Source organism: Poecilia reticulata, chromosome 4, assembly GCF_904066995.2.
Source record: "Poecilia reticulata chromosome 4, P_reticulata-male-v2, whole genome shotgun sequence".
Lineage (NCBI taxonomy): Eukaryota > Metazoa > Chordata > Actinopteri > Cyprinodontiformes > Poeciliidae > Poecilia > Poecilia reticulata.
In genome coordinates this window covers 5,290,136-5,307,292 of record NC_088833.1, presented here as the reverse complement: position 1 = coordinate 5,307,292, position 17,157 = coordinate 5,290,136, and the positions used below count along the sequence as shown (strand labels likewise).

At 39.2% G+C, this 17,157-nt stretch overlaps 1 protein-coding gene across 3 annotated transcripts; it reads left to right on the top strand.

Annotated features, from left to right (window-relative positions):
* The first annotated feature begins 1,992 nt into the window (after nucleotides 1-1,992).
* On the top strand, nucleotides 1,993-16,464 carry tmem125a (transmembrane protein 125a). 3 transcript variants are annotated; one of them, XM_081606052.1, is made up of 4 exons: nucleotides 1,993-2,314; nucleotides 8,323-9,316; nucleotides 9,433-9,582; nucleotides 14,100-16,464. In XM_081606052.1, exon 4 carries the CDS (start codon nucleotides 14,489-14,491, stop codon nucleotides 15,185-15,187), a length of 699 nt encoding a protein of 232 aa, XP_081462178.1. In that variant the 5' UTR covers nucleotides 1,993-2,314; nucleotides 8,323-9,316; nucleotides 9,433-9,582; nucleotides 14,100-14,488; the 3' UTR covers nucleotides 15,188-16,464. The 3 variants fall into 3 exon arrangements, with proteins under 3 accessions (XP_081462178.1, XP_081462179.1, XP_008404410.1); XM_081606053.1 differs by adding an exon at nucleotides 6,734-6,855 and having other exon boundaries at nucleotides 8,323-9,582; XM_008406188.3 differs by having other exon boundaries at nucleotides 8,323-9,582.
* The last annotated feature ends 693 nt before the right edge of the window (nucleotides 16,465-17,157 follow it).

The following is a 17,157-nucleotide window of genomic DNA, read 5'->3' as shown; positions in this document are numbered from 1 at the left end:
TTTTTTAAAATGAACTATTATGAAATGTACACTCAACTCTGGAGAACAGTGTTTTTACATGATTCCAATTATGACACATCACTGGGCAATACAGCAGGTAGTCTTGGCCTAACCAAAGAGAATCAATCATTCAGTCTCAGAGTCAGAGATGCCTTGATCAATGTGTTATATCACACACACACCAAGGTTATTTATCAGCCCAACCAACTGACATAGAAGGTATTTTCTTTCAAAAAAAAAAAAAAAATGAAATGCTGAGAAGACACTGCCACGCAAATTGGTGCTGTGATGCGTGTGATGAACAAACAAAACGACAAAAGTGTTTCTGCATCCAGATGCAGTCCCACTTTCACACCCCCAGATTCTCTTTCACATTCACAACACTGTAACCAACACAAGTACACTAATCAGCTCCTGCAGCTTTGGTCTATAAATAACATTTTTCTGCCAGCACATGACAATTCTGTGGTAGCACCACAATACGTAAGTGACGAACCATGAATGAGGTACTTGATCTAATTTTGGATCGCAGCCCTGATGAGGATGAAAATATCGAACTTGAAGAACAAGCACTGCAAGAAAGAAACCTGCTGAAATGCTGAATATGATCCACCGCTGTACTGATGAAGAGGCACAAATAATGCCACATACTCAGAGATGAGTTCACACACGTGAATGCTTTCTGAACTCATATCTTCTACTTTCCAAAAGCTATTCTGTTATCACATATTATGTTGTTTTAATAATTTGAAAAAATCTTCATGTGTGATTATATGTAAATCTTTGAAAAAGAGCCTTGCCAAATATTACTCTGCTCTGCAACTTTCAAACAAAACTTTTAGATTATCTGAACTAATAAAAGCTTTAAAATCTGAACTAATTAAGGAACACAAACTCAGACCAAACCATGTACTTAAAGAAAATGTCACCTTTGCCCAAATGAACGTGAATCTGATCAAAAGGGAATATGTTAAAAACCAATGAAAATATTAATCAGCACATCTTAATATTAACCATGTGTGAGAAATGATTGTATGCCTTCAATTGGTCATTTCAAGAACTGCTTGGAGAAATGCCATTTCTGAATATTCTATTTATGTAAGAGAAATCACTTAGTTTACCTTCAGACGTACTTTTATATCCTATTCACATTGTTAAATGCTTCAGTCCTAAGAAAACAATAAATTTACAATAATTGTCAATTTCAGTTAGATTTCAGAGGGAAATTAGCATCTAGATTCTGCTAATTAAATGCACTGAATCATGTGAAAGTGCTACTTCTAAAAAAATAAAAATAAAGCAGGTTTTTGGCATTTGCTGTTCTGGTGCATGTAGATGTTTTAACACAATGCCACTCATTGACTTTAATGATGCCATCACTGTTGTAGTCTGGTTCATAAGGTTATTTTCTAACAATGATGAAGGCATTATTCTACAATGATAAACTTAATCAGTCTGTAAAACCTATAAACAACTTAATTAAATATATATATGTAATAAAGTTAATATTTTAAATGTATAGATAATTTATAGACAGCCTAAGCTTTGTCGTAGAATTTTAATGGCTTGCCCCAAATCATAAAATGTCTGAAATACCTGAAAACACAAAGACTGCAACATATTGATTAATGCTTAAAAATTCTTAATTGCAGTTTTTACTTCTGCTCATTATTGTAGGTCTCTTCTGTATTTGTATTAACGTTTCTAAAAAAAACGGAATACCAGAGCTAATACTTGGAGGTCATGCATATCCAGTCAGTGTCCAGAGATTATTGATTCCACTTTATTATTCCACAGGTGCTCTTACACCTGAGGGGGTAATAAAGGATATTTCTATTCCATTCTATTGGCTGACTTATCTATCACAGATGGTCTGGAGTTGTTAAAATGACTTCTGTTCAATAAATCTGTCCACCCCCTCGGGGTTTTATATGTTATTGGTTCTCGTCACGTGCGGGGCTCCCCGCTAAGACCCGCGGCGGTGCATCCGTTGATTGGCCGCCTCTTCCTCTCTGTCTCCACCCAGCAGCGTCCCCTGCCGCCGCGCGCTGCCACACCTGCATTAAACGGGGGAAGTCCGTCGATGCGGTGAGCAGGCGAAGGAGAGACGCTGAGTCTGCGGACGGACAGCCAACGGAGGCAGCGAGACGGCCACCACAGCCGCAAGGATCGGAACCTCCTGGTCCAAAAGGCTGAAGGTGCTCAGCGAGAGACAGCGGTGGGACTTTACGTAGCCCACGCATGGCTGAATATTAAAAAAAGGACCTTCGCGGCTCAGAAAGGAAGACATCAGACTGACAAACCAAGTGCGCAGGTAAGACTCGTTTAATAATCCAGCATCCCTGAAGAATGGAGCCGTGCTGTTAGGGTCTAACTTTTTTCCTCTCTAAATCAAACTTATTTAATTTGACTGATTTAAACTTTGATGTAAGTTTTTTACTATCACATTACAATGCTTTTTGAAGGTTTTAATTTTGTGTATGGGCTTTATTAGTTACCTAGTTATTTGGATAATAAACTTAGCCCTTTCGTCTTTTGTGCGTTTTGTGTTTGTCTATCTTTCCTTTTCGTTTTTATGTTTATTTTGAAAGGAAATTATTCGTTTCAAATAGGATCTAGTTAGAGATTATTGTATGATCTTTAAAGTCCTTAGCAGTGTAAAAGAAAACCTCAGCAATAACCATTATGATGTGCCTTCGAATCATGCATCACAAAACGTTAATTTCACATTGTTACATAAAGTTTTTACTTTGTGGGTCATTTGTCTGACAGGAATAAATATACACAATACAAACTTTTTAGCATTTTCAATAAAAATTCATTCTAATATTTTACTACTCTGCTCTTCCAGCTGAAGTGTGATACCTCTGCCTTTTTTTTATAAACTGCTATTCTGTTCCATCAAAACAAGGGCGTAAAACATGTCGGTAATGAAACACCCTAACCTTTGCACTGGCAAGGCCTGCAGTCTCAAAGTGCTTACTGTAACGCTGAAATACACTGTATCTCATCAGTTCACAAGGCTACTGTCATATCAGTTTTGCTGCATTGTGGAAAATCCATAAAAACACACATAAAGGAAGTGTTGTTGAAGCTGTATTCAATATTGCAATTGGAACAGGTCGATACATGGTTGCACGGGCATGACCCCCAATGGGCTGCTATTATAGATCGGTCATAATGTTGATGGCGAATTATTAATCATGACAGGGCATATGAAATAGGCTTTACATGCATGCAGTCACCCTCAGTCTTCTGAAAACACTCCTCGGTGCTTCTAAGGTGACGTCTAATGCTTAAAACACAAGTCAGGCCGAAAACAACATGTGATAGACCTCGTTAAGAAACAGCCTGAAGTCAATAAGAAGAGCAGGATGAAAGAAGCGGAGAAAAAAAAAAAACAAAGTGAGTCAGTAAATGAGTGTGTGTTGAAGTTACGAGACCAAAATTTGTGTATGTGTGTGTGAGAGATGGACATCGCATACACTAATGGAAGTAAAGGGGAGATCATAATGTGAGGTATCCTCCAGGGATTTTTTGCACGTGCACACAGTCCAGCATGTAGGGTGTGGGCCACAGCAGTCGTATTGATTGTGCTCACTTCTGTCCCTGGGCACATTACAAGGCCACTAATAAACATAATCAGTTCCACACAATCCTGCTAAAGACTACAATGACTTATTTTTTAGAGATTTTCTCCTAAATGTTTTCCAACATCGCTTCAGTAATGCATTGTTAGCATTTTGTTACCCTTGAACCACCCAGAAAACACTTATAACATTATTTGTTTGGATAGATAAAATGACTGCTTAATTTTAGGCATAGTAAATCATTTCAAAATTAAAGCCTCAGCAAGAAAGAATATAAACAACTCACACTCTCTGCAATTTGTAAGTTAGCCTGCCCCAGTGAAAAGCATGGCCACATGGTGATATTGCTACCATGTTTCATTGCACGGATGGTGTGTTCATTGTTTTCTTTTTTATATATGTTTTTATTTTACATACCATACACTTTGTATTTAAACCGCAAAGCTTAACTTTGGTCCCGTCTGACAAGAGCACTTTCTTCCATATGTTTGCACTGCCTCCTATCTTACTTGCTTCCTTTTTTCAACAGTTGAACAAGCGTACAACTTTTCAAAAAACATGTGATTTATATAGGGAATTAATTACTAATAGTTCTGTTATCCACAGTTTCTCTCGCCTAGAATGTCACTGTGTGGGTGCAATGATGATGACAGAAAATGATTTCTCCAAAAATAATTCCCATTTTCTCCCTTTTAAAAATCAAAACTGCATGTTAATTAAAGAACTTAGTCAGTTTAAATTATATCAGTCCAATTTTGACAGATTTTTATACTGCAGTTATCTTGCTTGTGTCAGCATAACTTCATCCAGATGCCAGAAAAAGCATTAAGTAATCTTTTTGGATTTTATATGAAATAAGATAAAGTTTTCAAATTTCAGACTGCGCTGTTTTTGAAGAATATCCGTTAACAGTAGAATAATCCAGTTAGCAAAGGAGCTCCTGCAGAAGGCTGTGTTACAGAGGTACATTAGAAGCCTCTGACTGAAGACACTCAATTGTTGTATATCATTGTCACGAACAGGCTCATCAGGGTGTTTCGTAATGTTCTTAATTTTATGAAGTACTCTCCTGAGGTTCTACAGTAGTATCCTGAACAAAACCAGGATTCTTTATCACCTCATTTACCCTTTTGAAGTCACTGCCTCTGAAGCTTTTACCCCAACAGATGATGGCAGGAGATTTCACGAGAGATTTATAGAAGATATGCAGCATCTTGCTCCAAGCATTTCCACTAGAAATCTGCAATCATCTCCTATATCATCTTGAAATCTTCAAGCGCGCAGAAGTGAATTTTAAAAAAGCAATGCTAGGTGATATTAGGAAAAAAGCAGTCTTTCACCCATAATCAGCAGCAAAGTAGCAGAAGGAGACTTGCATGTTAATTGGTAAATTTATTACTGTTCTAATATTCACAGCTGTGCACGGCCATAAGGAGCAACTGGCTGGCCTGCGATTTTATCTTTTAGATTTTTCTTTTAAATTGAGAATAACTGAGACACCCATTGGGTCTACGGGCCACAAGTTATACGCATCACTTTGTTTCGTTATTGACGGTTTAAATAGAGTCTGTTGCGTAATTATATGTCAGTCACATCGCCACTGTTACAACCTGCAGCTTCTTCAGTACAAATATCAAAGACCATCCGCTAAATCCAACTTTATGATTATCAGTTGTTTAAGTGTATTTATGGTTAGGGGGATAAAACTCCTGGTCATTTAGTTAATTTGCAAGTTTGTACTTTTACGGTTTTGATCATTTTGTACCCAGAATTGCTCTGGATAACAAAGGCGTTTTTGTACCAGCTGTGCACCAATCTGTACCAGCCTTAAGGATACTCCATATCAATTTTGGTTATCTATGATATAAAGTACTATTTAATAATCTGGTCACATGCTAGTGCTAGGAAATGGGGTTAAGTAACCCGTATGAATTATATCCGTCTGCAGGAAGTCATCCAAAGTTATTTTGGGTTGATCAGGGCTCCTAATCTCTCATATTTGATAAGACTCAACTGATCCAAACAGGGATTAAAACCACAGTAAATGGACATTGGGTTTAATATCAAATACTCAGCAAATGATATACAAAAGATTAAATTCTTAACAAGATTAAACCTTTTTTATGATGATATCTTTTTTTGACACTAGTGTCATTTATTGAATAGTAAATAGAGTGGAGAGAGAGGAGGAACACATGCAGCAAACGGTCTGAGACCAGGAATCGAACCCAGGACAACGACGTCAAGGACTGTAGCCTCTGCACAAGGTGCTCATGTTCTGCCAACTGAACCACCCAATGCCCCTGATTATTTATCTCTTTAATGAATCACCATACCTAACTACCAAGACAAATAAACTGATTATGCAATGGTTAAGTACATAGGTACGCATTGACTCAGATACAGGTACAAAATGAAAGGCTGGAAATGTTAATGGATTCATCCACACTGGGTGTTATTGTGAAAAAGACAAAAGCACAGTGTTGCTTTTAATTCTTAATAGGCACAATTTGCTGTCATAAAAGCTAAACATTTTTGTTTTGACAGGAAAACAAAAATGTACATTATGCACTTAACAGCCTCCTGTCATTGAGCAAAGAAAAAGTGGGGAGGACGGGGCACCCAGGGAGTATCTACACAGATCTCCTCCCTCTGCCTCAAATCATATTTGGCCGGTTTATTGTGAAGTGAGGGTGTGTCTGCCTCTGTGAATACCTTTGTGATTGACTGATCCTTGCTGTACTTTACCTTATGCCTGATGGCATCTTCTTTGGCCTTGAAAAAAAATAATAAATGTACACAGAATGTATGACATGACCTCCAACCAGCACTGTTTGAGTCAGATAGTGTTGGACTTCATCTTCATCAACAGAAACTGACAGTTTTCTTATGTTAAACTGATAAAAAATGATGTAAGCAGTCTTACCCTTTTTAAAATCTAGGCTTTTACTGGTGACATTCATTTCTGTAAGACCTTCCTAAGGTAGAATAGATAATGTTGACACAGGAAAACAGTTGTTTATGTTAGCATATATTATTCCACAAGGGCATTTGAGTCAGACGATCTCTTACTTGGATCCAGATGAGGATCTGTGGCAGTAGCAGGCAATCTTACCTCCCCCATCTACTCACCTTGTCTGCAGCACCAAAAATCCAACAGGCAGCACAAACGAGAAACACTGAGTGGCCATTGAGAGGAGGCCTGGTGGTGAGACAGAGGAGCATAGGAGCGAGGTGCCTAAAGCTGCAGCTTTATGCCAGATAAGTAGGTGTAGGAAGGGAAAAAAGTGTGTGTGTGTGTGTGTGTGTGTGTGCATTTGTAATACCTTGTGGGGACCATTGTCCTGACACATAATATATTGTGGGGACCCACTGCTCCCTGCACCGACTGAAGCCTCCCCACAAGGGGACACGCTGTTTTTGGATCAGGGGTCAGATTTAGGACTAAAGTGTGAAATGAATGGAAGTCAATGGAAAATCCCCACAAAGATAGCCACACAAACATGTGTGTGTGGCGGGGGCGGGGGGGTCGGGGCATGTGTGTGCATGCGTTTGTGCTTGCATGTGGATATTGTGTCAGTGGGAAAAAGTTGTTAGCTTTCCGGGTTGCTCAGAGGCTGTTTTTAACCAAAAACTGAGATAATATCTTAGTCAGTAAATGTCTCAATTAATCTGGCTGGGACAATTGTGTAAGTGGGAAGTTTAAAATCTAATTAAATTTCACAAAAGTCTATAATCACACAGTTAGCCCCATTAAATTGTTCCATGAAACATAAAATGGTGATAATTTTCTTAAATTCAGACAGCTGGCTTTAAAGTGCAACTGAAATTGATGGACATACACATCTGGTGTTAAACCAAAAAAAGAAAAATTTAACAGCATCCATCCCAAAAGTTAAGATATTTTTCCATAAAGGTTATTAAAGAATTGGGACAAAATACACTGGCACTGGGTTTGTGATGTGCCTCTTTGTTTTCTACCACTGTCATTTAAGTCTTTTACTGCCCAGATGTGTTTATAGTTGGAGAGAGAGGAGTGAACCTTTAATAATGCTTCAAACCTGATTTGATAAAAACATTGGCTTTATGGCCAACTATTTAAATGTAGAAACATAGAATCAAAAACAACATCAAAATAAGTCTTAAGCATAGCTACATCAGGGTTTCATGGGTAACACATGTCCATGTTCAGAGTGAAACCTTAAACCACAACAGGGACTGGATGGCACTTCGCTAGACAGACCTGACTTTATTCAAAAGTATTATATTTTAATATCCATAGATCTCATGACAGAAAACCCTTTTACATCCCAAATACTCTACTATATAACTTGTATTATATATAATTATTGTCTTGCAAGTTTACACAATACTTTTAAAGTTTTAATGATCAGTAGTTGTCAAACCTTCTAAGGGTTTTTCAACTTTTCTGCAGATTATGCTGAGTTGTTTCATGTTCAAACTTTTGTTGGTTCTTTATCAAAGTATTAGTTTAAGGGTGTTCGCACTCATGCAACCAGGTTTTTGAATTCCCAGATGAAGAACTCATGATAGATGTGACATTTAAGACAGAAAACTTTCTAAAATAATTTGTGTAATAATTACAAAATCCTGTTTGTCAGTGTGTACACTTTCTACTACAGATAAGATGTTAGAGAGAACCTCAGAGACAGCTACAGGACAGAAGGTGCTGTTTTGGTTAAAAGTATTTCTGTCTTTCTGCCTCTCTTAGGTTTTCCTTTGTGATCCCTGACAGAGAGGACAGTGACACTGACTCGGCCATTGTCTCTGCACCGTTTCCGGACAGTCAGGCTCCCCGAGGTCCTCGCCTGTCCATTGTATCGGGAGAGAGAGAGAGAAAAAAAAAGAAAAATCCAGCTTGTCTACATAAAGACCTATTCAGCATCATTCCTCTTGACCGACAACAACAGAATCCACCAAGAAAAGCAGTGTCCTTAGCCCTGAGCAATTCCCTTCATCCTTAGCCCCTTCTTCTCAAACCGCTTTACACCTATTCCTCCCCCTCAGCCTCAATCCACTTCCCAGCCTTATCCCCCATTTGAAGTCCCACATGACAGCTCAGAAACATCCGTTACCCTACCACTCCGCACGAGCCTGCTCTCCTCTCCCTCCAGCCCCTGTGGCGCTTGGCACCAGTGCCCATCACATAGACAGATGGAGCCAACCCTGACCCCTCTCTTCGCCCGTGGGGACGCCAAAAGATTCAACGCTTGAGTAAAGGAGAGGGGCGGGGGTTGGAGTGAGAGTGAGCGTGAAGAAAAGGAACAGGAAGTGCAGAAGGAGAGCATCACACTGTCACCACGGCAACACATCACACAAACTCTTGTGGACTCCCCATCGGCTGTAGTCGATGCTCTCGGATAAAATCGCGCGCAGCGGGAAGTTCGGCTCATGTTATCCCCTCGGCATGTTTTTACTTTGGCCGTTTGACAGAAAAATCTTGCTCTAGCTTTTTTTTTTTTTTGTCTGGACAAGGTGTCATCAAAATACTTGATGAGGAAACCAAAGATACAGGAGGAAAATCATTTTTCTATGACATACAGACTCTGAACACTAATTTTAGATAGAAGCGAGCACCGAATGGAAACGGACTGAGAGAACTGAGTCAATCATTTGTTTCACCTGAGGAAACCAGAAGAAAGAAATCTTGTGGGACTTCACACGCTGTGGGTGTGCTTTTCCCTCCTGTTACCTGCGACATTCATGTATGCAATACATTAATTACATGGGTATTAACTTTGCACAGGAGCGTTATCAGATTCATTTTCCCGATGCCAAACTTTGCCTGCTTGGATCCTGTTTTTTTTACATTTTTCTGCAGATGATCAGGACTCAGATGAGCATACAATACCAGGCAACCACTTTTAAGAGAGCCACGTTCCACAATAAATGAAGTACTAATAGCCAGTGAAATGAATCCAGCTGGCCAACATAACAGAGAGGGGAATACCGGCATCCCAAAGCTTCCCAGGTAATTGGAGTGCAGTATACAGTGCTTTACTCTGAGGCACAGCTCCTCTGGTGACCTAGTAGGCTGGAAACATAGAGGGGAAGCAGAGAAAAGGAGACAGAATGATACTCTGTGTCCAGGGTTTACAGTTACAATGTCTTTTGAGAGTTGTCATCTTCACTCTCTGTGAATTAGCATAACAAAGACTGTTAGGACTATTAATGTCTATCTGATTTTTTTCACTTCAGTTTATACTGAAGCATCTGGAGCACATTTATTATTCCTGTCAGCTAAGAGACAAACATTTTTAAAAATGGTATCTTTTAGCATCAGTCATTTAATCACAAGTTCTGAAGTGTGCAGTTTTCTACTGGTTTTTAAAGGCACTTCAGGGAGTAAAAGACTGATGTGATCAGCAGTTAGTGATAGTTTAAGTAAGGAATAATTTGAGTGCAAGACAACTGAACATGGAGCCAAAGCTGCCAAAAACAATGACATTACATTGAAAATACTGATGTTAAGCAAAAATGCTCAACACAAAATACTATGGCCCTCATTTCTAAAGAGAAACATTTGAATGGCACTTTGCTGAGTGAAGGGAAGGAGGCCATTAGAAATCTTGTCTAAAGAGTACTATCTTTAAGACCTAATAGTGACCCTTAAGATAGATGTTGCAATTTCTTCTCCCATTCTGACTAGCATTGTTACTTTATGTGGACAAAATATACTTACAGTTATCGCTATCTGTCTTTGCTGTGACATCATCCCTGAAGGGAGTTGAAGGTTTTTTCTTCAAGCCTTAACTCTCCTGATTCTGTATAAGACTCCATAATTGTTATTCAGCAACAAATGTCTCAGAACCAGAAGCAGCAACGGTGTCCCTCAGGGATGCGTTCTCTCCCCACGCCCTTCTCTCTTTACACAAATGGAAGCTTGCAGATGTCACTGGTGCTTCTGGTCTGATCCAGGACAGCGATCAGTCTGTAGGTGGATCGGCTTGTTCAGGAAGAAACACAGTTCAAATAGACTGTTTTTTTGAAAGGATGAGAAAAAGTCCAGCCTCTTCCCCCATTTACTTTCAGGTTCTTTTCTGGTGTAGCACAACCTTTACAAAAGTGGAAGAGCTCACTTGAACTTATTCAACACTTTTCCATTGGGACAGCTAATTTTGTGTAGGTGAAAGAATGTAATTTCCTTTTTAAAAGTATTGGTTGCACACATTATATATGTGTGCTCATCCTACACATATGATTTAAGTCCCAAGTTCAAAATATGATGGCATTTTCCCTTTAGTCCTACCGTTTGAGTTGTTAGTTCTGAGCAACAACAAAACAAATGAATAGCTGAAATTCTGTGGACTGAAAGAGACAAACAAATTACTAAGATGTGAAGTTCTCACTTTAAACATTAAGGTGTCTTTTGCATCAGTCATTTTGTGAAACGCATTTAAAATAATTACATTTATCTGTGTCATCACAGTCACAATATTAGGTAAAAGCTTTGCAATATAAGAAATGGCAAATAGATCAAGAATCTGGACACATCCGTTTTATTATATCTGATGGTAATTAAACAATCATATAACTGAAGATAATCTGTAAAACGTCGTTTGGCAAAGTACTTATACAGTTTGACATACATAGACGGACTGCTCGTTTGTCTTTGCTTTACAGGTTATTTTGGTTCACAGGAGATTTCTTGCTCCTTTCCTCACCATTTTATAAGCTCTTATCAGATGTGTCAAACAGGAATGCCTATTACTCTTCTGGAGCCTAGAATGAGCTAAACAAAAAACATCAGCTCCTTGTAGTAATGCTCAAATGAGCCCAGCACGGACACGCTTGGACGTCTAGGTCCAATAGTTTATTACTTTTTTGCTTCTCTGTATCAGCTTCCAGCTCCTTTAAAGTAGGCCAGTGAAGCAGTGAGTCAGTGCTTTTCTACTGATATTTATGACACCAATCTGACGCAGCTGATATGACAGAGTTTAGAGGTCACATAATGGATAAAAGTAGAAAAGCAGACGGAGCCCAGTGGTTGTGCCTCTCTGTGTGTCTGTGGTGAAGAGACTGTGGCCAACACAACACAAGTTAGATATAGTTGTGTCATTAAGGCTTCGATTTTATCTTATGATCTGTGTTGCATACCATTGCCTCTGGTTCAATCATCGGGTTGCTTCTCTGCTTTATGTTTCTCGGGGCTGTTGAAGGAAATAAAACCAATATTTCATGAAACGGTGCAGCATAAATCAAGGAGGCTCAGTAAAAGTTAGCTGTATCTGGTGCTTCAGTATAAAATATGGTTCTTCTCAGCTTTACACCTTGGGTGGCTCAACCTTTCAGACACCAAGAAAAACACGCACACATACAACTCAATTACGGTGCTATTTCTGTGGCCTTACCTGTCACTGACACTGAGCTGAAGCCAGCTGGGATTAATTAGTGACTCACAAACACACTCACACACATGACTTGCGCGCCAAATGTATCTTCATTTACATCTTTCTTTGACAAACACAATGCAGTCACACCATAAAAGTGATAAAGCGACGCTACATTCATATTGTCACCTTTCGCTATTCATTTACAACTGTTGGCAGCTATAAACACACACCAGGCATGCGTGTGTTTTTGGCCTAATTATTCATCAGACACAGGATGTGAAGAGCTTCCAGGACAGCTTGTTGCCAATAAACACCTCCCACCCCCCTGCTCTGCTGTAATTACCTCACTCTTCATTTCACACCTCGGTTATGCACCCTATATCTCCCCGTGTCAGGTTGCTATTGCTCTGCATCAGCGCAATGCAACACCTGTCTGATCTCGCATTTAGCATTTTCTGTGTGTTTTGTAAATAATTCTCCCCCCAAAAAGTCAGAAAAGAAATGTGTTTGGTTCCAATATGGCTCCCAAAGACGGAGTAGGTAAAAAAAACAACAAAAACTTCAATCTTAAAACTGAATGCAAGATCATGTTTTGTTTACTCAGACTGTTATAGATTTGTGTTTGCCGGAGCGACATTTGTGTTTGCGAGATCAACAACTGGCGAGGACAAGCTGTAACTCCTGTCAGCTTACGTCGGCGAGCACAGAGTCATGCTGCGCACTGGTGACTTTGATGGAAACAGAACCGCTGACAAGTTTTTAAAGGCATGCTGTTGACTGCCATAACCTTGTGGCTGTTTAGTCTTCCAGTATGCACTGTTTGTGTTAACATGATTTTTATAAGGGGCTTGGATAAGATTACAAATAACGTCGCAGAGGCAGAATTTGCTGAGCATCTGGAAAATGTCATAAGAAGGAGAGAAGATGGGATTGAAAGTATTGGGCCATATATAAGGATGATAATCTAATCCCTCATAAGGCATCGGCAATGCACATAAGATATTAGGACTCAGCTGATATTCTTGCACGAGTTTGTGTTTGGAAAAAAATAAAAAACTGTAGTAAAAAGTAGTTTATGTATTCGCTCCAGAATTTCATCTGTGTCTTTAAACGCAAATTGTTTATTCCATAGGAAGCTGATCCTTCTTTTTACGGAGCCGCCGCTGTGGTGGCAGCTCATTACCATAGTGATAATGAGAAATAGAAAAGGTTGCTGGAGTCAGCACAAGTTTGTTTTTCCTTTTTTGTTTTTTTTACACAGTCTGAACAGGAAGTTTGAGTGTTCAGAAAAACTGCGTGAGAATCATGTCATAATGTTATGTGACCAACATAACATGATGACCTATGTTTGTCCTAACGCCTTGTACAATGAGCAGGATGATGATATCCAGCTCTCCTATGATTACTAATAAAAATCCATAGCAAAGATTGGCGTTCTGGGATCTATAGATGCAAACTGTATGTTGATTTCTTCTATAGTATGCCATTAGACAGCTTTTTCTGTCTAACAACCATAATCCCTCAATAAAAGCAAAAATCAAACAATAAATATGTGATGAACCTTATGTCCACTGTAATCTATGATGGAAGATGTGATGGAGAGTCTTGAGAAAGCTTTTACTGATCTTTTACTCAGAGATGCCAGTGTTGAGAGAGGAACTGACCAAATGTGAGATATTAATCATGCATTTTGCAAAATATTTAATTTAATTTCAATACTGTTGATCTGTTTTGTTTGTTTCATTAAAAAAAATCCACAATTTTACAATCTTCAAAGGAATGAGGCTGAAAGTTTTTCCTTTACTCAGCATAAAAAGATAAAGATTTTATATCATGTGCTGACCAGACACTTTTACGAAGTGTTTTTTTTCTGTGGCGCTTTAATACTTCAAAATTTAACCTGATTTAAGATTTTGTGCACATTTAGGCATTTTAGTAAAGTGCCTCTCTGCATGGGCTTGGTGGGGAAGAAAGATGGAGGAGCACTGGATCTATTTCTGTGCAGTGATTTATTGTCTGGTTAGGAACAGAATAAATGTACCCAGTCAGTCATTGCAGCGTGCTCGCCACAGATCTCAGAATCAGTAGCAGAGAGGGCACCCATGAGAAAATAAACCCCACACACTACTGAATATATGTCTGTCTTATCTTCCAGGTGACTGCTGCCGCCGTGGAGGGACAAACTAAAAATTCTGCTGCGGCTGCCCGGATTCTTTGCTTTGAATATTGATGCAGTAAAGGACAATTTGTATCCACTGGCTGTGGGCTATAAAGATTTTCATTCACACAGAGGCAACCGACCTAAGATGACTTTCTGGGACCTTTTTGTACACACCGGTGCCGATAAGATCCAAATACATTGGGCTTAGAGGAGGCTTACAAATCCTGTAGCGTTTTAGATTTCCACAGTTAGAATTATGAATATTTTATTTAAATCATCTGGAATCTTCTTTTGTTTTTGTCATCGAGAAATCTGACAAAAGACCAAGGTCATTGGTGGATTCTGCTGTCGTCCATATTCAGCAGGTTGGGAGTGGCAGCAGGATGCCAGAGTTGGACAACTTCCCCCCTCTGAATGAAGACAGAAGCCCAGATCTGGGCCTTAACGGTCCGGCGGACCCGGCCCAAATTCAGCACAGCATCCTTGAGGAGCAGGTGGAGCTGTGGTGGTTCAGAGACCCTGGGCGGTCTCTACTTTGCTACTGTGTCTCGGTGCTCCTAATCCTGGGCTGCGGACTCGGAGGCGTCGGCCTTCTCTCCACCACCACCAGCGTATCGAGCGAATGGCGGCTCGGCGCAGGCACGGCCCTGTGCCTGTTGGCCCTGGGGGTCCTGCTCAAGCAGCTGCTCAGCTCGGCCGTGCAGGACATGAACTGCGTCCGGAGTCGACACCAGATAGACATGCTGAAGAGCGGCGGCTTGTCCGACATCTTGGTGGTTTTGATCACGGGGATGTCGCTGTTGATTTGTGGAGGGGTTCTCCTGCATTTGGCGCTGGTTCACCATATGCCGAAGCCGGGCCAAGCCCTCAACGACATGTACATCTCTGGAGTGGTTTTGCTGGCGGGTGGAGGAGTCGCCGTCGTGGGCGTTGGGATATACACGGTGGTGGCTGTCCTGCTGGGGAGGACGAGACACGGACGGAGACTTGTAGACCGAGTTCTGAATGTGTTTACCGTGTCAGGACACATGGACCGCCACGCTCGCAGGGAGACCGCCTCCAGCTTGGCCAACCTCATATGAGGTCCGACTGCAATGAAGCCGTGTTGGATGGTTCCTGTTTCAAGTTTACTGGAGAAAAATTTAACCTGATCATAAGATTTGAAAAAAAAAACACAAAAAAACAAGATCCATTCTTTTCTTCATTCAAATGTGCATGAAAGAAAAATGAAACAAATTTGGAAGGTATATATGAAGTTGATCAACTACAGAGCAAAGAAAATATTTTATAACAGTAAAGCACAATAATGACAATAATACAAATAATACAGTTGAAATTAGTTATTTACGTACACTGTATAAAAATACATAACTATTTTGTGCCATTATAAGTCAGCTAAGATAACATTATTTATGTTTTACTTGTTGCTTTTATCAAAATCAGAAGTTCACATAGAATAATATGCCTTTAAACAATTTGAGAAATCATGTCATGGCTTTGGAAGCATCACAAGATTGAGTGAAAATGAGACAACAGCTAAAACCTGGTGTGACATTGTGGACAAATGAAGGGGGATTTGTCAAAATACCAGGAGGAGAATGGCCTGTCCTGTCTGGTTTACACATACAATTACCAAATACCAGGACAATCTACATAAACATCTGATTTGAACAAAGAAATAAAATAAAAAATAAATAAATAAAAACACCCAGAAAAAATACAATTTCAATAATCTGGAAATTAGTAAAACAAAATCATTTCAGTTATTCTAATTTGGAAGATATTGATCTGCTTTAATGTCAATGAGAAAAAATGGTTATGTATCTTTTTATACAGAGTAGCTACATATCTGGTTGGGACTGTGTATACTTGTAAATTAATATTGTTTAAAAACATTTAAAGTGTATGAAATCTGGCCTTTAATTATGTTTATTTATGTATAGAATCTCTACCAACATTGGTACAACCGATGAGAAGTTAGTGCTATGAAGAGCATCAACTTAAAGTATAAAGAGGACATTTTTTATAAGAGGATGAATGTTATTTTAAGTGATTCTGAATATTCAGAGACATTTTACAGTTCAGCACGTTGCAACTGTGGCAGCAGCCGTTGCAATGAGCAGCGGCTAAATGCATTGTAATAAATGTCTTAAAAGTAACATCTGCTTGTTTAAAGCGTCCGCTTTATTTTGCCGGTATTGCATTCAATATTATGCTAATTCACATCAAAAACTATTCATCTGACCCCTGGACAAAACCTTTGACTAATATCAGCTCAATAGTAGATCATTGTTCAGGACAAAAGCACAATCTGGAATACAAATGGGAGAATAAAGTATGGAAAGATTTCTAATGAAAAGTGTTTATGGACTGTTTTTCAAGCTCTTGTTTATTCAGCACAACACTCAGTGACACGGATGTGAAAGAATTTAGTAGTTATTATATCAGTGTGGTTGTGTAGTTCTTCTTTGAAGGTGAAATATTGACACAGCATGCAAGTTTATTTTTCAAGATGCATTTGTATTTGTTGTAAATTTTCTCTGCTACAAAAAAACAAAGACTGGATCATGTCGGAAAGTGATCCATCTAGAAAAATTCCTCGAAAATGTGTTTTAGGTCCTAGTTTTTTGTTGTTGCTTTCTTTGTGTTTTTTCAATATTAATATTGCAAGCCATGGGAATATATGTTATCATCTCTGCACTGATGACATCTCCATTAGCTGGGATATTCTTTTAGGATGCTTGGATTTCACATTTATTTATTATTTCTATTAGCTGAGAGAAAATAAGTAATGGTTATATGGTCATTCTTCCCAGCTGACAGATGAAACTGAAATTATCACTCCCACTGCCTCAACATCCCTGGTTCATCTCAGAAATCTGTGTTGTTTTTAACAGCGTGATGTCAAATCATTCAAAACACCTTATTTAAGGCATCACAGGAAAATCTTCCGAACATTGGCAATCTCTCTATGCTGTACAGAAGGTTAGATGATTGATACTTTGAGTGTCTCATCAGGACAATGATCCCCAACGCACATCAAAACTGGTTT

Bases quoted from the DNA above. Each gene is read 5' to 3' on its own strand.
- tmem125a (XM_081606052.1), top strand. From the start codon at position 14,489: ATGCCAGAGTTGGACAACTTCCCCCCTCTGAATGAAGACAGAAGCCCA.